Consider the following 22,445-nt stretch of genomic DNA (forward strand, 5'->3'; position numbering starts at 1 on the left):
AGGTGATGAGGTTATGGACGGTCTGGGAGATGATGGTTTGGTGGTGGGGGGTGGGGTCATGGTCAAGGGGGCAGTAGGAGGGGGTATCTGCGAGCTGGCGTTTGGCCTCAGCGGTGTAGAGGTCGGTGCGCCAAACTACTACCGCGCCTCCCTTGTCTGCTGGTTTGATAGTGAGGTTGGGGTTGCAACGGAGGGAGTGGAGGGCTGCGCGTTCCGAGGGTGAGAGGTTGGAGTGGGTGAGAGGGGTGGGGGAGTTCAGGTGGCGGTTAATATCGCGGCGGCAGTTGGCCCCAAAGGAAACTTCCATATCCGCCACAGATTCACCTGGAGTGGAGGGCTGCGCGTTCCAAGGGTGAGAGGTTGGAGTGGGTGAGAGGGGTGGGGGAGTTCAGGTGGCGGTTAATATCGCGGCGGCAGTTGGCTATGAAGAGGTCGAGGGCAGGTAGGAGGCCAGCACGTGGTGTCCAGGTGGATGGGGTGTGTTGGAGGCGGGAGAAGGGGTCGTCAGAGGGTGGTGTCCAGGTGGATGGGGTGAACGCTCCCGGATTAATGAGTTCAACACGCGGCGTGACATCGAACAATTCTTCCACCGCCTTCACCTCCGTGCCGCCCCCATTGACTTAGGGTAAGTCAACATCAGTTTCTTACTCAGGTCGAACAGACGGGTTAATCTGTACAAACCAAATCAGAACAGTTCAAGTAAGATCTTGCAATGAACCACACTCTGTCTTTTCTAGTCCTTTAATTTAATCCTGAATACTTCCTGTAGGTTTTATTTAAGAAGTGTTTCTTAGCCTTGGTAAAGGAATGGTTCTGCCAGATCGCACAGAATTTAAGGATTTCGAAATCATATCAACTGATGATTTACCAAAATAAATTGAAAATCGATAATACGTTAAAGAATGTAACAGACTTCAAAGTATCAACGTTACTTAACATTTAGCACTTTTACAGAGTGGATCTTGGAACACAGCGAGGGGTAGAAGTGAAAGCCCGGGAGTGATTTCAGGAACAGTTGGGTGCGATGAGGAATGAATTGTTGATGTCGAGATGGATCAAATGGCTATTGGATCAAGTAGCCAGAGTTGGAAACTTTAGAACTTGGGATGACAATTGCGAGAACACACAGTCTGGAACTTGGAATTGGAAATACATACAATTTCATCCAAGTTTCAGTCTGCACCACTATTGAAAACAGATGTTACTCAATCTGTGTATTTCAATCATGTTGTTATTCTTCCATCCATTCTGTGGTAGAGGATGGTGGCAATGGAATCACATATTACAGTATATGGTGAGTTGTGCTGCTCATTGTGTCCTGGTGGGAATATTCTGGCATTTGCTGTCTGCTTACTGATGGCTGAACATGTCTGTTATCTGACAATTAACCTGTGACTAACCACCTTGGAGATAATCATTGTTTGAGGTAAAGTCTGACCATAGGGGTTTGGACCCAAGGAAGCCGTCTGTGGCACAGCCGAGTCGAAAACATGCCAGAGACTAACCAGCCAATGGAATAGGAAGGAGTTCCATCTACCCACTAGGGCTGCATTTAACCCCTTTGGTTCCAGCTAGGCAAAGCTGCTAAATAAGGTTCCCAAAATAAAATTGGGAGCAATGTGAGGCCAGGGAACACACATTAGAATCAACCTCTTACGTTGTTTCCCACTGGGAATAAATTTGGTGAATTGTCCTTGTTCGTGTCCCATGAAAATCCAACAGTATTACAAAACGCGTACTGCAGGCGAGGACTTGTGTGTGTGTCTTCACAACAGAAGGATATTAGGACAAGAGGCGCTCAGAAGCTCTTTTCTTTTCCCACGGAAGTTGATTTTTAATCAGTGCCGAATCCCTTAAGGATTCACAACTTGACCACATCCGATTCCTCGACTGGAACTCACGACACTGGACACTGCTTTGGGTGAATGAGCGGGTGGTTCGAGATGTCTCATCATCTGAGGCCGGGGTGGGGGGAAGGGGGGCAGTTTCATGATGAACGTCACGTCAAATGGGTTTTGTGATGGAGCTGCGTTCTCTGAAGATTGCAGCTCCCTCCTGGTTAGTCATTGACAGAGGGAGGGAGGGTGGAGGAGGAAGCGGGAGAAAGGATGCTGTCTGACTAATGTAATTTGATCTTTCAAACATTAACACACACACACACACACACACACTTCTTGTCAAAGTAGGTAGCGGTGAACAGATAAGACTATGGGCGATAGGGTGCCCTCATGTAGATGCGTATAAATGTGCCATTGGAAGTTTTAAGTAACTAAGCAAATGTCTCCTTAACACCAAAAAATGCCAAGGCGTCACACGCGGCTAAACCTCCCTCCTTTATTTTCCATTCCCAAAAATAATGAATTGCCCAAACAGGACCCTAATATTTCTGCCACATGTCTGAGGCTCTCACGAATCCACACCAGACTTCCCAACAAAGATCAGAGCACCACCCAGGAGAGAAGTGAGTAAAAACAATTCTAATGCATTATAGTTTGCGGTTAAATAAAATGTCCACTCCAAACTCTACCTGTTAAGTTGGCAAGGTTTGGGCGGGAGACAGGGATTGATTGAATTTCCCACTGGAATACTTGGTGGAAGTTTGACCCCTCCCCCACCTGTGGTCAAAAGTTCGAGCAAGTCACACAATGTTTATGTGGGTCTACTTCCTCGTTTTGCATTCGTGTGGTTTCTCTCGTGCCCATTTTTTTAAAAAAAGTAACCAATAGAATTAAAATAATACAGGGAGAGGCTGAACAGGCTGGGGCTGTTTTCCCTGGAGCGACAGAGGTTGAGGGGGTGACCTTAGAGAGGTTTATAAAACCATGAGGGGCATGGATAGGATAAATAGACAAGGTGGGGTGGTGCAGTCCAGAACTAGAGGGCATAGGTTTAAGGTGAGAGGGGAAAGATTTAAAAGGGACCTAACAAGCAACTTTTTCAAACAGAGAATGGTGCGTGTATGGAATGAGCTGCCAGAGGAAGTGGTGTAGACTGGTACAATTACAGCATTTAAAAGGCATCTGGATGGGTATATGAATAGGAAGTGTTTAAGGGGATATGAGTCAAATGCTGGCAAATGGGACTAGATTAGGTTAGGATAATTGCTCAGCATGGACGAGTTGGACCTAAGGGTCTGTTTCTGTGCTGTACCTCTTTCTGACTATACATCTCCATGACCCTTTCAATAGGAGTGACCGTGAAGCTGTTGGATTGCAAGGGAACCAATGTCTTCTGGTTCATTACTGTCCTTTGAACCATAAGTAGGCATATGGCCTCTGGAACCTGTTCAACCTCCACAGAAATTTGCCCTATCCAAAAATGTATCAATCTCAGACTCGAGCATACTGAGTGGTTGGGTGTTCAGAACTCTCTGGACTAGAGAATTCCAAAGATTTACAATCCTTGTCTCAATCTCCAATCATCCTTTATCCTTGGGACTATGCTCTTACTTGTAGTCTCACCAGCTAAAGGAAACTATCTCTCCAAATTTATTTAATAAATCCCTCCAAGAATTTTAAATTGTTTCAATGAGACTTCTTTCTGCACATCAAAGAATTGGGCTCGGGAATTAATTCAGTTTAGGGTGGCATGGTGGTTCAGTGGTTAGCACTACTGCCTCACAGCACCAGATTCCCAGGCTCAATTCCACCCTTGGTTGACTGTCTGAATGGAGTTTGCATGTTCTTCCTGTATCTGGGTGCTCCAGTTTCCTCCAATGGTATAAAGATATGCAAGTTATGTGGATTGGCCATGCTAAATGAGGGGTTGCAGGGGACTGGGTCTATGTGGGATGTGATGGGCTAAATGGCCTCTTTGCACTCTTTAGGGATTCTGTGATAGATCCCAGGAAAAAATCCACTCCAGGTGTGGTGTTACCATATTCTGGATTGGTGGTGCTAGAAGAGCACAGCAGTTCAGGCAGCATCCAAGGAGCAGCGAAATCGATGTTTTGGGCAAAAGCCCTTCATCAGGAATAAAGGCAGAGAGCCTGAAGCGTGGAGAGATAAGCTAGAGGAGGGTGGGGGTGGGGAGAAAGTAGCATAAAGTACAATGGGTCAATGGGGGAGGGGATGAAGGTGATAGGTCAGGGAGGAGAGGGTGGAGTGGATAGGTGGAAAAGGAGATAGGCCTTGTATACTTGTAGCAGGATTCTTTTATGCAGGAACAATAAACTAGGGAAGGAAATTTGCCATTCTCACTCATTGCAGCCTACGTATGTCTCCAGTTCAATGTCAGTTGATCCTTATTAATGGTCTAGCCAACCATTTGGTTGCCTTACTTTAGAAGTCACCACCATCTCCTCAGGATAACTAGATATAGGTAGATATTCCAGATTTGTCTGTAAAGCCCACATCCCAAAAATTGGTTTTAAAGAATACCACCACCAGGAACATAGTACTCTTCAATGATTGTCATGGTACAGCACTGAAACTGGGTATTTTACCACAAACAACATTGAGCCTATCCCAAAAAATAATGAAAATTGTTGACTTTACAAATTGAAACCGAATATTTTATTCAACTTAATATCCATGAGAACAGTTTTGTATCAAGTTACAGATGATATTATTAGACTGTTCCTGTTTTGCCAGTAGTTAGTGGTGTTAACTGGGGTAGCATGGTAGTTCAGTGGTTAGCACTGCTGCGTTCTGGGTTTGATTCCACCTAGTGGTGGTGACTGTGTGGAGTTTGCACATTCTCTTTGTATCTGTATGGTTTTCCTCCCACAGTCCAAAGATAAGTGGATTGGCCATGCTAAATTGCCCCATAGAGTCCAGGGATGTAGAGGCTCAGTGGGTGAGCCATTGGAAATGTGGGGTTACAGCGATAGGGTAGGGGTCTGGGTCTGGGTGGGATGCTGGTTAGAGGTTCAGTATGGACTCGATGGGCCAAATGATCTGCTTCCACACTGTAGTGATTCTATGATTCTTTGAACTGAATGCATCCATTACATTGCGTACCACACAAATACTGATGTATTTATACTGATGTACCATGGCTTGTTACAAATATCGAACACGCCTGGCAGCATCTGTGAGAGGAACAGAATTAATGTTTCAGGTCAGTGTCCCTTTTTATCTGAACAAAATGAGTATCTCCAGCATCTTTGGTTCTTGTTTCAGGTTCTGACTCTTACAGTGTTTTACAATTTTGTTAAAAGCATTCTTTTTGCCAGTGTAGAAAGTCATTGGATCTCTTCCCCATGCGCAAGCAAGGAAAGACTGACAATCTAGAGTCTAAATTCCACATCATTTCACCAATTTATACAGGGTATTGCTGAAACCACATCTGGAGTACTGTGTCTTGGTCAATGGACTTATAGATGTTAATGTGTTGGAAGCAGTTCAGAGAAGGTTTCTTAGACTAATACCTGGAATGAGCAGATTGCCTTATGAGGCCAGACATGATCCAGTTGAACCACATAAGATCCTGAGGGGACTGAACTGGGTGGGTGTCAAAACGATGTTTCCTCAAGTGGGAAAATCTAGAATTGGGGGGTCAAAGTTTAGAAAAAATAAGGGATTGCCCATTTTAAAACAGAGATGACAAAACACATTTTCGCTCAGAGAGTTATCCATCTTTGGAGTACCCTTCTCCAAAAGGCAGTGGATGTGGAATCTTTAAATATTTTTATGGCAGAAGTAAATAGATTCTTGATTACCAATGGGATGAAAAATTATCGGAGACGTGCAGGAATGTGGAGTTGAGGTTAAAGTCAGATCAGCCGTGATCTTATTGAATGGCGGAGCAGGCTCAAAGGGCCATGTGGCCCATTTTTGTTGCTTGTTTGTATCATCATACATTCGGTTTCTCAAATGTAAAATGAGTGGAACAATGAGACTGTGCCTGTTTGTGTCCCGGAGTAATTTAGTCTTGAAACCACACTTAGGCAACCCTGGCAGTTGCCCGTATTGGGAACATAAATTACTAAAATATAAAAATCAGAATGTTGTATTTAAATAAGAGTCCATTCACAAAACTTCATGCTGTGGAAGCACTCAACTTAATTAAATCTTAATCTTGCCTAAGAGATCATTCTCTTAACAGTGGGAAGCATGCTGCTTAAGTTCTATTTAAAGGAATTATTGCTTCCATACAGTATTTTTAATTTTTGGCTGCTGTGATGTCCTTATGAACTCGGAGAGTGATGTTGCACAAGCATGTTGTCTCTCAATTGTCCCAACATTGTCATGCTGGTGTTCTGTTTTGTCTTTGGTGCTGTGACATAATGGGGAGACGTAACAGCAGGAGCTAATAGGAGAGAGCTGCAAAGGCTGATAGAAGATGGTGCAGGAGGGAAAGCAGATGGAAGCTGTGCAGCAAAGGCACAGGCCACCTCAGCTTTACAGAGAAGGCAGCGTGTTCGGTTGACTCCAGGACTGGGCATTTGAGTCATGCCACCTGCCAAACCAAGGATTGACGTTCAGCACCGAATCATCCATTTGTGGCAGTCAACACCAGGGTGGCCCTATGCATCTGTACACTGGGCTCCATTCAACATCCAGCAGGTGGTATGACTTAACATTCCTCAATGGCTGCAAACTGATCAAGGAGGGCACAGGTGCACTGTTTGTGGGCTGCCAGGAACGTATGACCGTCCCAATGCACAAGCAAAATGCTGGAGAATTCTGGAGGTCTGAAGTAAATACAAAAAGAAAATTAGCTGTTCTGGCAGCATCAGTGGAGAGAGAAACAGTTAATGTTTCGGGTCTGTGACTTTCTATCAGAATGGAACATCTCCCGAAAGTATGGTGAACACAGGGAGCACCTGTAACTGGTTTATTGAACAAAAATTAAATACTAGATGCTAGAGAACTGAAATAAAAACAGAAAGTGCTGGATAATGTCAGCAGGTCTGGCAACATTTGTGGACAGAAAAGCAGAGTTAACTCTCGAATCCGAGTTGAAAAGTTAACTGTTTCTCTGTCTACAGATGATGCCAGATCTGCTGCGTTTGCCCAGCACTTTCTGTTTTCATTAATGACTTTTTTAACATTGAGCAGGTGTGGTGACTGCTATAGCATGTCCACCAAGGTCACTCCATTGGGGAGGGGAAATAATTTCAGTCCTGTTTTTGGCCAATTATGCAAATCAGTTTGAATTAGTCACTTGGCCCAGTCAGTGTTCAAATGTTTGGAAATTTAGTGGAAGAGGTTTCCAAGAAGTCTAAAGATGTGAAGGTTCGGTGAATTGGCCATGCTAAATTGCCCATAGTATCCAGAGATATATAGGGTAGGTGGATTAGCCATGGGAAGTACAGGGTTACAAGGGTAGAGTGGGAGGGATGGGTCTGGATGGGATGCTCTTCAGAGGCTCAGTATGGACTCAATGGGCTGCATGGCCTGCTCCCACACTGTGGGGATTCTATGATTCTATAACAGTTCAGTAGTGCCTGAAAGTTTCCTTGCTACATGAGTCTGAATGTTCGTTCATTAGGGACACAGGATATTGACTTGGTTTTCTAGGTGGATATGGAGTATTGAGTACTGAAAGTTTGAGAAATTCAAGCAGAAAAGAGCACAGGTTTGAATTGAAGTTAGTCCAATTTCCTGACCCTTAATTCACAGGGATGGAGGATCCTGCAGTCTCCTGTGTGGGTGTACATTTGTCCCACCTGTTTGTCAGGACACCAAGGCAAATCACCTGCTTTTTGAAAAGTATCACACAAACATTTACATCCACCAGAGAGCACCTTGATCTATTATCGTACCTGAAATACAGCACCTCCCACGTTGCAAAGCATTGCTCTGACCACCCTACAACACTGTGTACAGTTTTGGTCTGCTTACACCTTAAGGAGGAATATACTTACACCAGGAGCAGTTTGTTCATCAGGTATGCTTGTACTACTTTTTAAAAAAAAAATTCACTTGTGGAATGTGGGCATTGCTGGCTGGGCCCAGCATTTATTGCCTGTCCCTAGTTGCCCTTGAGAAGGTGGTGGTGAGCTGTCTTCTTGAAGCATCTGCTGTGGGTGACTCACAATGCCGTTAGGGAGAGAATTCCAGGATTTTGACCCAGTGACAGTGAAGGAATGGTGATACATTTCCAAGTCAGGATGGTAAGTGTCTTGGAGGTGAACTTGAAAGTGGTGGTGTTCCCATATATCTGCTGCCCTTGTCCTTCTAGATGAGAGTGGTCATGGATTAGAAGGTGCTGTCTGAGGATCTTTGCAAATTTCTGTAATGCATCTTGTAGATAGTACACACTGCTCCTACTGAACACTAATGGTGGAGGGAGTGGATGCTTGTGGATGTAGTGTAATCAATTGGGCTGCTTTGTCCTGGATGGTGTCAAGCTCCGGAAATGTCGATGGAGCTGCACCCATCCAGGCAAGTGGGAGTTATCTGTCATACTCCTGACGTGTGCCTTGTAGATGATGCACAGGGTTTGGGGAGACAGGACGTATGTTACTCACTGCAGTATTCCTAGACTCTGACTTGCTCTTGTAGCCGTTGTGTTTATGTGATGAGTTCAGTTGAGCTTCTGGTCAATGTTAACCCCAGGATGTTGATATTGGGGAATTCAGTAGTGGTAACACCATTAAATGTCAAGGGGCAGCGGTTAGATTGTCTCTTATTGGTATGGCCATAGCCTGGCATTTGTGTGGCGCAAATGTTACTTGCCACTTGTCAGCCCAAGTCTGGATATTGTCCAGATCATATTGCATTTGGACATTGTCTGCTTCAGTATCTGAGGAGTCGCAAATGATGTTGAACATTGTACAGTCATCGGCGAACATCCTCACTTCTGACTTTATCATGGAGGAAGGTCATTGATGAAGCATCTGAAGATTCCTGAGCCTAGGACACTTCCCTGAGGAACTCCTGCAGAGATGTCCTAGAGCTGAGATGACTGACGTCCAACAACCACAATCAAGTTCCCATGTGTCTGGTATGACTCTAACCACTGGAGAGTTTGCCCCTAGTTTCCCATTGATTCCAGTCTTGATAGGGCTCCTGGATGCCACACTCGATCGATCACAGCCTTGATGTCAAGGGCTATTACTCTTACCTCACCTCTGCAATTCAGTTCTTTCATCCGTGTTTGAACCAAGGCTATAATGAGGTCAGGAGCTGAGTGGAACCCAAACTGGGCATCACTGAGCAGGTGTTGCTTGACAGCACTGTTGATGACACCTTCTATCACTTTACTGATATCGAGAGTAGACTGATGGAGCAGTAATTGGCCGGGTTGGATTTGTCCTTTTTATGTACAGGATATAGCTGTGCAAGTTTGCACATTGTCGGGGAGATGCCAGTGCTGTAACTATACTGGAACAGCTTGACTAGGGGAACAGCAAGTTGTGCAGCACAAGTCTTCAGTACTATTGCCAGAATGTTGTCAGGGCCTGTAACCTTTGCAGTATTCATTGTCTCCAACCATTGCTTGATGTTACATGGAGTGAATGGAGTTGGCTGAAGACTGATATCTGTAATGTAGGGCACCACTGGAGGAGGCAAAGATGGCTGAAGATTGCTGTGAAAGCTTCAGCCTTATCTTTTGGACTGATGTGCTGGGCCCTTCCATCATTGACGATGGGGGTATTTGTGGAGCCTCCTCCTCCAGTGAGTTATTTAATTGTCCACCACCATTCGTGACTGGATGTGGCAGAACTGCAGAGCTTAGACCTGAACTATTGGTTGTGGGATCACTTAGCTCTGTCAATCACTTGTTGATTGTGCTGTTTGACATCAAGTAGTCCTGTTTGGTAGCTTCACCAGGTTGACATCTCATCTTTAGGTATGCCTGGTGCTGCTCCTGGCATACCCTCCTTTACTGTCCATTGAATCCCCTGGCTTAATGATAATGGTTGACTGGGAGATATGCCAATCCGTGACGTTACAGATTATTCTGGAGTACAATTCTGCTGCTGCTGATGGCCCACAGCACCTCATGGATGCCCAGTCTTGATGCCCATTTAACACAGTGATAGTGCCACACAACACGATGGAGGTTATTTTCAATAGGAAGGCGGGACTTGGTCTCCACAGGGATTGTCTGCTGGTCATTCTTACCGATGCTGTCATGGACGGTGGATCTGCAGCTGGCAGATTGAAGGATTAAGCATGCTTCCCAATTGCACAGTCCTCTGGGAACAGTCTGCCATTTGATATTGTGTTTTCATTGCAGGCCAAACAGGATGCAGTGGAAGAGAAAGATTGAAATTTCAAGTGTGCCAGCAGGTCTTCTATGGCTTTGACTTGCAAACATTGAACTAGCATTATATAATTGCACTATGGTGATGTTTGGATTAACCTTATTAAAATGATATCAAAGGGTATCATGTTGCTTGCAGGGAGCTTTGCACATTGACATCTGTATCAGACGTTTTGGCAAGCTCTGAAATACCTGAAGTTTTAGAGACATAGATATGTTGGACAGGAAGACTCTTTACCCTCTAGAGGCGTTCACCATAACTCTGATCAAATGGCTAACATTCTCCCTCCTGGATGTCACTTTCTAGAGTTCCTCTTGCTGTTGCAATTTCAAGTACCTCTTTGTTTGTCTTATGTTTCATTCTGTCATGTTCCATTACCATTTATCCCATCTGGACAAATGAATCTACTCAGTCCAAGGTGGCACTAGAACAATTGCTAGACAAATTTATAAATTCTTTGATATAATCCCTCCTTGTGCCTATGCTGGCTGCATAAACTAGCCACCTCCCCTTTCCAACACTTGGACTTTGAAGGTTACGGTGCTTTAGGTGTGGATCCAGATTCCTTTTAAATGAGTCAAGGGTTTCCACCTCGACCACCAAACCAGGGCAGAAAATTCCAGACACCTTCCACCCTCTGGGCGAAAAGTTTTTGTTATGATCCTTTACTCCTTCTACCAATCACCTGAAGGCAAGTGTAAACAAAGCTTCACTAAACTCATTCCTAGGATAGAAGGATTCCATCTCTTCTATGAGAAGAGATGGAATGGACTGGGTCTTCAGTCTCTGATGTTTAAAGCAGGGCTCTCCAAAGTGGGGGTCAGGACCACTGTGGGAGCAGGAGCTGAGATTTTGTAGCCACAAGCCCTGATGCAGCAATGGCCACTGTGGAACTCTGACCAGGTAATAACAAGCTGACTCTAGCACTCTAGCACTCCCTCAAAGAAGGTTCTTGGCATTAATTTTAATTGAAAATAACAGCTGCAAATTTCCAGTTCCCATCTAAGTGCAGTACTGGGGTGAGCTGGATTTTGTTGATCAACTGCTCAATATTGTCTGTCATTGGTTACAGAGTGGGCTTGCCTATCAACATATCGGAAAGATATGCAGAAAAGAAACTGCCACTCAACTTTCTTGTCTAGATCCTTCCTACTTTGCCCCTCAACTCCACGCCCCATGTAAACACACAATCCTGTGTGACAAGCTTGGGAATTCCTGGAGGCCTGGCAGTCAGCCACTGGTTCCATAAACAAACACACTGAAATAGACCACATCTACAGACCACTAGAGTACAAAACCGGAAATAGAACCATCCGCTGTGACAGACTGAACCGTATAAATTCTGGGCAGATCACAACTACAGCTCTTCATCCAGAGGCTACACAGCACTGAAGATATCACCCAGTTGGGGGGGTGACGCGTTTGCAAAAACATCAACCAGCTTGGCAAAACGACCAACAACTCCAACCACAACCCGAGCTCCAGATCTTCATAAAAATCTTAATCATGTTAACTCCAGGGGTAGACAGACAACAGAAAAAAATACGTTGAAGGCCAAACTGGGAAAAATAATCCAGAAAAGACCTCGCCAACTCCTTCAGCTGTTCAGAATTAGTCCAGGCACCACATTGAATATATTGTTGTCAACTGTTAAGTGACTGCTGCCTGAAGAAGGGTTACACTTGAAACGTCGACTTCTCCACCTCGTGATGCTGCCTGGCCTACTGTGTTCTTCCAGCCTCCTGCCTGTCTATGCTGCCAATATTTGTCCCAGCTCCCTTTCAGGAGCTGTAACGTTAACTCCATTTCCCTCTCCACTGATGCTGCCTGATCTGCCAAGTATTTGTAGTTTTCTCTGTTTTTTTCAGATATTCAGCAAATGTGTCATTTCACTTTCATTCAGCTCAACGAAGGTCTCATGTAAATAGACCCAGCTCTTTAAGTCTGCTGAAGTAACGCCTTTTCTTTAAACTAAGAATCAATTGTTTACACACACCTCTGAATTGGTTAGAATGCCACTAGCATTAGTCCCCACAAGAGGGAGCTTCAGTTGGGCCCTGTATTCTAGATATGATCTGACCAAAGGCTTCTGCCTTGACAGAATTATGACTTTCACGTATCCTTGATATTTCTGTTAGAGCAACCCGAAGTCTTGTTTGCTTTAGCTCTGGGTCTGGCTTCGCTGCATTAGTCATGCCTCTTGAATGATTTGTGTTCTTGTCTCTGCTGACTAGTTTCAATATGGTGCCCAGTATTTGAGTGTTTTTGAGGTGACAAAATATAGGTCTCACTGGCACGTACCTGGGAGGATTGTGCTGGGTGGGAGGAGGAGTGTTTGTACAGTACATGGAGCTACAGGATTAAAATTGGACTGTTCATAAAACAGAATTGACTGAGGCAGGAAGGTAAAAAGGTAAAACAAGTAAAACAAGATCTTTCAGTAACTAAAGTAAACATTCCTCTAAATAATTAGATGAGCAAGAAATTGAATAGTAGGTGTTCTAAAGCAGTGATGAGAGCTGTGTGGAAGTAAAGGCCAAAAGCCACACCCAACACTCAATACAAGTGATGGAAAACATTAGTGACCTCACTAGGTCAGCAAAGCTAAATACAAAAGCAATCAGCTAAAAGTAATCTATACTTTAAATTTTTACAGATTATGAATTGAAATATGGCTTGAAAGTGATCAACACAAAGAAATAAATTGCCTCATTGAAAAGACTTGTCCCTATAGAAGAACTGTATTTATCAATGCAAGTTCCAAAAGAGGAGTTGTACAAGTTCTGCAAAAATTGTTCATTAGGACGGTTTGTGCCTGAAAGTGATAAACATGAAGGTCTTACCTAAGAATAGAATATACATTATTGAGGTGGCAAGCTGTATGAAACAGAACATTCATCGATTAACCTAGCAAGCGGAAATGGGATTTCAGCTGAGATGGTAGAAAACAGAGATGTTGGAGGGTTTAGACCTACAGGTTTTTTTTGTGCCACAACTCCATGCGAAGTTTTTTTCTAAATTCATCTTTCTGAATCATACATCTGGAACACACTTGCATGAAGAGACAATAAGAAGAAGTAACCTCAACACATTTTCTCTGTCGTTGCTCTTCACAGAAGCTGGAAGCAAAAGGAAGAATGCTAAGAGAGAGAGAGAAATGATTGCAACCCAGAGACCTTTAGCATCAGAGACCAAGTGAAGAAAGTTTCTCACACTGACATTCATGCTCTCATTTACAGTCACCAGCACAGAATGAGTCACTCAGATTGATAAAGGGTTGGATGTAAGGTGAAGTAAAATATGCAAAGAAGCTAGAGGAAGAAGTACTGGAGAAGCACTAGTGGCCAGGACTAGTTGGATGTCAAACAGGAGAAGCTGCTGACGAATTGTGAAGGGCTGAATGTGAATAAAAAGTGATGGATATTTAAAGATCATTTTGCAACTAAAGGACAGGAAGTTTGTTTCAGTATTGTTTAAACAGTAACAGGAGTGCCTGCAGCAGAACTATTTTTAACCACACAACATGACCCATAGCCATTTGTGGCACTGTCTTAGAATATCAGGACTAGGAGGCTCAGTGGTGTAGGGGATATGGGAGATCAATGCCTCACTAAACAAACTACCCAAGAAGCAAATTTACAACCTCTTAGAGTCATAGAGATGTACAGCACAGAAACAGATCCTTCGGTCTAATTCGTCCTTGCCGACCAGCCCAACCCAATCTAGTCCCACCTGCCATCACCTGGCCCATATCCCTCCAACCCCTTCCTATTCATACAATTATCCAGATACCTTTTTATGCTGTAATTGTACTAGCTTCCATCACTTCCTCTGGCAGCTCATTCCATACACGCATCACCCTCTGCATGAGGGCATTGCGCCTTAGGTCCCTTTTATATCTTTCCCCTCTCACCCTAAACCTATGCCCTCTAGTTCTGGACTCACTTACCCCAGGGAAAAGACTTTGCCTATTTATCCTATCCATGCCCCTTAGAATGTTATAAACCTCTATAGGGTCACCCCTCAGCCTCCGATTCTCAAGGTGAAGCAGCCTGAGCCTATTCAACGTCACCTTATAGCTCAAATCCTCCAACCCCGGCAACATCCTTGTAAATCTTTTCTGAACCCTTTCAAGTTTCACAACATCTTTCCGATAGGAAGGAGACCAGAATTGCACACAATACTCCAACAGTGGCCTAACCAATGTCCTGTACAGTTGCAACATGACCTCCCAACTCCTGTATTTAATACTCTGACCAATAAAGGAAAGCATACCAAATGCCTTCTTCATGATCCTATCTACCTGCGACTCTACTTTCAAGGAGCTATGAACCTGCACTCCAAGGTATCTTTGTTCAGCAATACTCCCTAGGACCTTATCATTAAGTGTATAAGTCCTGCTAAGATTTGCTTTCCCAAAATGCAGCATCTTGCATTTATCTAAATTAAACTCCATCTGCCACTCCTCAGCCCATTGGCCCATCTGCTCAAGATCCCGTTGTAATCTGAGGTAACCTTCGCTGTTCACTACACCTCCAATTTTGGTGTCAACTGCAAACTTAGTAACTATACCTCTTATGCTCACATCCGAATCATTTATGTAAATAATGAAAAGTAGTGGACCCAGCACCAATCCTTGTGACATTCCACTGGTCACAGGCCACAAGTCTGATAAACAACACTCTGTCTTCTACCTTTGAGCCAGTTCTGTATCCAAATGACTAGTTCTCCCTGTATTCCATGAGATCTAATCTTGCTAACGAGTCTCCTTGTCGAATGCCTTATTAAAGTCCGTATAGATCACATCTACTGCTCTGCCCTCATCAATCCTCTTTGTTACTTCTTCAAAAAAACTTAAGTTTGTGAGACATGATTTCCCACGCACAGTCCTTGCCTTTCTAAACACATGTACATCCTGTCCCTCAGGATTCCAACAACTTGCCCACCACCGACTTCAGGCTCGCTAGTCTGTGGTTCCCTGGCTTGTCCTTACCACCTTTCTTAAACAGCGACACCACATTAGCCAACCTCTAGCCTTCTGGCACTTCACCTGTGACTATCGATGATACAGATATCTCAGTAAGAGGCCCAGCAATCACTTCTTTGATTCCCCACAGCGCTCTAGGGTACACCTGATCAGGTCCTTTGATGAAGGAGCAGTGTATGTAGTGAGACTGAAGCTCAGCTGAAAGGAAGAAAATCAACCACCTGTACAGTCAATTCTTCTATAATGCAATGGTTGTGTTCCCTTGCAACCCGGCGATATATAAAATTTGCGCTTTAGAAACAGCGCTTAAAGTGTTGGCAATGTAATCATGTTACAGCCAAAACACATAGAAACATAGAAGATAGGAGCAGGAAGAGGCTATTCAGCCCTTTGAGCCTGCTCTGCCATTCATCACGATCTGGCTGATCAACTAATTCAATAGCCTGATCCTGCTTTCTCTCCATAACCTTTGATTCCATTCACCCAAAGTGCTATATCTAGCCACCTCTTGAATACATTCAATGTTTTTGCATCAACTACTTCCACAGGCTCACCACTCTTTGGGTGAACAATAGTCCCCTCATCTTCATTCTAAGTCGTCCACTCTGAATCCTCAGACTGTGCTCCCTGGTTCTGGACGCACCCACCATTGGGAACATCCTCCCTGCATCTATCCTGTCTAGTCCTGTTAGAATTTTACAGGTCTCTGTGAGATCCCCCCCCCTCCCCTGGCCTGCCTCGTCTGAAACCAATGAAAACAATCCTAACCTAGTCAATCTCTCTTCATACATCAGTCCTGCCATCCCTGGAATCAGCTGGGTAAACCTTCACTTCACTCCCTCAAGAGCACCCTTCCTCAGAAAACACTGTTCAAGGTATGGCCTCGCCAACGCCTTGTATAACTGTAACAACACATCCCTGCTCCTGTACTTGAACCCTGTCACAATGAAGGCCAACATCTTTATCACTTGCTGCACCTGCATGCTTACCTTCAGCGACTGGTGCACAAGGACATCGAGGCCCCACTGCACACTCCCCTCTCCCATTTTACACCCATTCAGGTAGTAATCTGCTTTCTTGCATTTATCCAAATCTGCCATTAATTTGCCCACTCACCCAACCTGTCCAAATCATGCTGAAGGATCTCTGCATCCTCATCACAGTCCACCCTGCCACCCAACTTGGTATCATCTGCAAACTTTGAGATATTACATTTTGTTCTCTCATCCAAATCATTAATATATATTGTGAATATATATTAATATCTTAGCACAGATCCCTGCTGTACCACACTAGTTACTGCCTGTCAATTTGAAAGCACCATTAATTCCTACTCTTTGTTTCCTCTTGCCAACCAGTTTTCTCTTCCTCTCAATACACTTCTCCCAATCCCATCCGCTTTAATCTTGCACAATAATCTCTTATGTGGGACTTGATCAAATGCTTTCTGAAAGTTCAAATATACCACATCGACTGGCTCCCCATTGCCAACTCTACTAGTGGAGATGGAATTCTATCTTCATAGAATTCCAAGAGATTTGTCAAGCATGATTTCCCCTTCATAAATCCATGCTGGATCTGTCTGATTCTGCCACTGTTTTCTAAATGGTTCACGATAAAGTCCTTGATAATGGATTCGAGAATTTTTCCCACTACCAATGTTCAGCTTACTGCTGTATAATTTGCTGCTTTCTCTCTCCCTCCCTTTTTGAATATTAGAATAACATTAGCTACCCTCCAACTTTTCCAGAGTCGACAGAATGCTAGAAGATGACCACCAATGCATCCACTATTTTTAGAGCCACTTACTTAAGTACTCTGGGATATAGATTATCAACACCTGGGGATTTATCCATCTTCAATCTGCTCAATTTTCCCAGCACCATTTCTCTACTAATATGGATCTCACTAAATCTTGCATTCTCCAACATTTCTGGTATCTGATTTGTGTCCTTTTTTGTGAGGACAGTACCAAGGATTGTATTCAGCTGCTCAGCCATTTCTTTGTCATTCCTGAAGAAGGGCTCATGCCCGAAACATTGATTCTCCTGCTCCTTGGATGCTGCCTGACCTGCTGCGCTTTTCCAGCAACACATTTTCAGCCCTATTATACATTCCCCAGTTTCTGTTTGTAGGAGACCTACATTTGTCTTCACTCATCTCTTTCTCTTCACATATCTATAGAAACTCTTAGTGTCAGTCTTTACGTTCCCAGCAAGCTTACTTTTGTACTGTATTTTCCCCTTCTTAATCAATTCCTTGGTCCTTCTTTGCTGAATTCTAACCTGCTCCCAGTCCTCAGACCTATTATTTTTCCTGGCCAATCTGTATGCTTCTTCCTTGGATCAGATACTAATTTCCTTTTAAAAGTTCGCGTATTAGGAACAGTGTCCCCAATTTTTCAATCACATTACAGTGAATTTGCGTTGACGAAATGCGCATTATAGCAGTGTAACCTGTACTGAACTCCACTTTCCAGTCATTTACATCACTGCAATCCTCTAAACATGGGATCAAGGCAGGGGCAGCCACTTTCATAAGCTAATGCTAAAGTACCTAAATCACAGCCACATCTCTCAGCATTCTCACTTTTGCTTTATATTGATGAGGTATTTGAAACTCTCTGGGCGGCTTTAACCTCACCCTGCCTGGTGAATGTTACACTGTCAAATCTGTTTGTCCAGGCATGTTATCTGGAATGTCGTGTAAGAAGGCTGAATGGATGCTACCTGAAATAGTTGCGCTTATCCTGTTATAAGTGCAGCTTTTGTGATTGCTTTAGAAATTGTTAGTGCCACTTGTAGGAATAGTCATTGTTGTATAAGGCAGTTAGTACCTGTTAGGGTTAACTAACATGATGCAATCAGCTCCTTCCATCAATATATGTTCCTGGGAGAAGCTAACCATTCTTTGTAAGCACATGTATTACTAGAATGTTTCTGTAGTGGTAATGTAGACCTATTCTTAAATTGAATCTGATGTCTCACAAGGGACCATCATATATCTCAGATGTAACATTACTAGCTATTAAATAGTAATAAACCTTTACTGTTTATTATGGCCAGTCTTCTATCTAAGACACCATATAGGCATCCTTCCCCATTTGGGATCAGTAGCTTAGACTGATACCAGTAAAAAGGATTTGTGGCAAGACATCTACCCAAACATTCTAGGTGTTTTAGCCAAACACCGTAATGTAAGATGGTGAACTGTGGTGAACGAGGATGTCACAGTGTTAGGCATAAATGTGAAAGTATACATGGTGGAGACTAAAAATCAGATTCAATCATCATTTGTGTGAATACAAAGTATACAAAGCATTGTCACCTGGGAACATTCTTTACAAGTAAAAAATCAGTGCAAATGGAACCTGTTACAACAAGTTCCTCATCTGGGTGGGGAAAACAATGCTAACTTAAGTGTAAAATATTTCTAAAATGTTTGTGCTTTCATTACCATTGTTTCTTTTCCTGAGTATTCAATGTACAAGGTTCCAGATTTTTTTCTTCACTTGGAAAAGAATCTATAATTTCAGAATAAATAGTTTGCATCAATACCATATAATCAGAGGATTTATCTTAAAATTCCAATGGAAGAGCCTTTGTTAACTCCTACATTATTTCCATTGTTAATAAATTCTATCACTGTCACTAACTTCTGAAATAAATAGATAAATGAGTCACAGGAATTTTACATAGACACCTGATCTTTTTGCACCGAAGTTAAATTTAATTCAACTCTTAATGTTTTGAAACAAAATTTGTTTTTCTTGCTTCAAGCCAGAAAGCCAACATTTTCAACCTGAAAGATATGTGAACAATAAAGATCTTTCATCTATCAATGATTTGTGCCTGAATAAGTTCTGCAAAGTTGGGAACTTTGAACCTCCTCAGTTTATTTTCTTGCAATAAATTTGGTTTGTCTCTAACACGGTGAGGTGCTGTGAAATGGAATACTGTACAGTGCTGTATCTGTTGGATCAATATGTTCATGTGGTTTGGGGTGTGCAGGGACCTGTCAGAGGGAGCCCTGAAAGATTACCTGGCTCATTCCACTCTGTGAGCCAGAGTAAATCCAGTGGGAAGTTTAAGCCTTTACATTTTGCTGCTTGATTCATCAGGGTGATATTGTATAGGAGATGCGGAAAAGCGTGAGGTAGTTCACTTCAGAAGAAGTAACAGGAATGCAGAGTACTGGGCTAATGGTAAAATTCTTGGCAGTGCAGATCAACAGAGAGATCTCGGTGTCCACGTGCATAAATCCCTGCAAGTTGACACCCAAGTTGATAGGGTTGATAAGAAGGCATATTATTGTGTTGGCATTTATTGGTAAAGGGATTGAGTTTCGGAGCCACGGGGTCATGCTTCAGCTGTACAAGACACTGGTAAGGCCACACCTGGAGTGCTGGGTGCAGTTCTGGCCACCACAATATAAAAAGTATGTGGAAGCTTTGGAAAGGAATCAGAGGAGATTTACTAGGATGTTGCTTGGTATGGAAGGAAGGTCTTACGAGGAAAGGCTGAGGGAAGGCTGTTTTCATTGGAGAGAAGAAGTTTGAGAGGTGACTTAATAGAGACGTATAAGATAATCAAGATTAGATAGGTGGACAGTGAGAGCCTATTTCTTTGGATGGTGAAGGCTAACATGAGGGAACATACCTTTAAATTGAGGGGTGATAGATGTAGGACAGATATTCGGGGTAGTTTCTTTACTCAGAGAGTAGCAGGGGCATGGAATGGTTTACCTGCAACAGTAATAGACTCGCTGATGTTAAAGACATTTAAACGGGCATTGGACATAACATGAATAATAATGGCATGGTGTAGGTTAGATGGGCATCAGATTAATTTTGCAGGTTGACGCAACATCAAGGGCTGAATTTACAGGGCCTGCACTGCGCTGTAACGTTCTATGTTCTATGTGAAACTCATTTTTATTTCTATTTTAGTAGAAGCACTGCTCATTTAAATTAAACTATTTGCATCATACTATGCTGGAGATTTGATGGTCATGTCAATCTCTCAAACTTACCTGTGGTATGAGAGACGGGCCTCAGTCAGTGTATCTACAATAGGTCATCAGAAGGAAGTGAAAACGATATGGAATATCTTGTTTCCTCATAGCTGGGTAAAGCAGAGACCCAGGGCTTCCCCATAATGTCAGAACTACAATCAGAAATTTGCTAAGTGGAGATTCAGAAGAGTAATGCCTTTGCTAATAATTAACAGGTAGCTGGGTCTCCTTTTCCCTTAAAAAAATTGAAGGCTGAGAAATGACTTCACAGAGACATTTAAATTATGAAAGTTTCAATGAGTGGTTACAAAGAGTCTGTTTCTTCTTGTGGGGGAGAGCAGAAAAGGCAGCTATCAATATATGTTAATCACCGAACAAATCCAACAGGGAGGTCAGAAGACGCTTCTTTACTCAAAGACAGGTGAGATTATAGAAGGAGTGATTGAAGTGAATATATAAATGCATTTAAGAGGAAGCTAGGCAAGTACCCATCTTCATAATTGAAACTAAAGGTTTGCGATGATAGATTTCAATGGGAAAAGATGGAAAGAGGCTCATGTGGGATCTCAGCTATGAGAATGGAGATGTTAGTCTTTTTTTGAGCTATAGATCCTGTGTCAGCTTGTATTATATTCCTGTGAAGCACCTTATTATATTAAAGGCATTATGTTAGTGAGAATTATCTTGGTTTATAAACATTTGGTGGAGAAATAGTTTGCATTTCTGAAAATCACCTCCCCACCACAGTTCTGACAAAATAAAAATTTTAATTTGCATTCATATAGAGACTTTCCTTATGCGCATCAAAGGCTATTCACACACTATCTAATTGCAATCAATCATTGCATATTGAAAACAATAAATGGAAATATATCCAAAGGTATTTCAAAGACCACTAATTACAAGGGTCTTAAAGGCGGAGAGTGAAATGAAGAGACAACAGCAATGTCAGTAGAATCCCAAACTTGAGGAAGAACAACAGAAACCTAGGACATAAAATAACAATGAATTTTGCACCACAATAAAACAGTCCATTCAGTCTGACTGGTCTGTGCCAGTTCTTATGTTCCTTATAGCTTATTTCAACTCACCTATCAGCATCCCTTGATTTTCCCTTCACATAATTATAAAGCCTCTGAAAAGGATCTCTGCTTATAGTTTCAGTCATTCAACATGTTTGCAAGTTTTACATTTTCCACACTTTATGGTGACAAAAATATTATGTTCATTTTTTTCTGCTTTATTTTTAATTATTTTGCATTGCTTTTGTCTTTTACAGCACTTCTTGACTTTTTGTTCTCACAAATGTAGTGAACTAGAAACTGCAGTTGTATATAGATATAGTTAGACATGAAGCAAAAAAGATGGTCCAATGTATTTAATGTCCGCCTTTATGATTCCTGAAAGGAAATTGCTCACAGCAACAATCCATCCTGTCAATTATACTCTGAATGACTTTATTCAAAAGTTGCCTTGGAATGTTGACATTTATATACTGTTGTTTCTCTGTGCACATTAGAGGTTAGTCACACACTATCTATTCACGATCAATCACTAAGTAATGATTTTTCTTGGACACATTGAGGAATGCGCTCGCCTCAGTAACTTTTGGTGTCTATATGGAAATCAGTCAAACAGCTGATCACAGAGAACTTTCATTAGCTGCCATCATGCCTTTGGAAAGAAACAGTGCTTTTCAACTGTGCATCCTTTCTCTGCTGATGGTCTATAAAAATTGAATCTTCTCAATCTCAATGTACGACAGAACCATAGAATTGTTTCAGTGCAGAAGGAGACCATTCAGCCTATCGCGTCTGCACCCGTGCTCCAAATGAGTAATTCGTTAGTGCCTTTCCTCCACCTTCTCCTCATTAACTTTCAAATTGCTGCCTTTCAAGTAACGGTCCAACTCCCTTTAAATGTTTCAGTTGAATCTGCATGATCATACACTCAGTCCACAGTGTGTTCCAGATGTAAGCATAGTATTTTGAATAGAATGGACCTGACCAAGCTGTAGCCTGGTGAGTGGGAAGCATTGCTTGGCTTCTGCCAGCCTTCCTGCCCAGGTTGCCATCAACAAGCACATACCTTCTGATCATTTGGAAGATTTTACAGAGAAAGATGGGTACATTAATGTAACTGCCAGCTTTCTACCTGTAGTAAGCCACAGTTTGGACATTGAGGTTGCATCACATAAGGCTAGTACACAAATTTCAGCGTACGCTTGACCCCGTGGTGCATTTTTTAAGTTGGTGGAATGAAAATACCAACTTAACCAAGGGA

General features: G+C 42.7%; 1 protein-coding gene across 1 annotated transcript in view; it reads left to right on the forward strand.

Moving 5' to 3' along the window:
• The first annotated feature begins 2,013 nt into the window (after nucleotides 1-2,013).
• Nucleotides 2,014-22,445, forward strand: part of LOC122564274 (uncharacterized protein C6orf201 homolog) — a 113,534-nt gene continuing 93,102 nt past the window's right edge. Inside the window, exon 1 of the mRNA XM_043718949.1 lies at nucleotides 2,014-2,461. Within this exon, the coding sequence (XP_043574884.1) occupies nucleotides 2,299-2,461 (163 nt within the window). The 5' untranslated portion in view covers nucleotides 2,014-2,298. The remainder of the gene's footprint in view (nucleotides 2,462-22,445) is intronic.

Source organism: Chiloscyllium plagiosum, chromosome 29 (genome assembly GCF_004010195.1).
Source record: "Chiloscyllium plagiosum isolate BGI_BamShark_2017 chromosome 29, ASM401019v2, whole genome shotgun sequence".
Taxonomy (NCBI): domain Eukaryota; kingdom Metazoa; phylum Chordata; class Chondrichthyes; order Orectolobiformes; family Hemiscylliidae; genus Chiloscyllium; species Chiloscyllium plagiosum.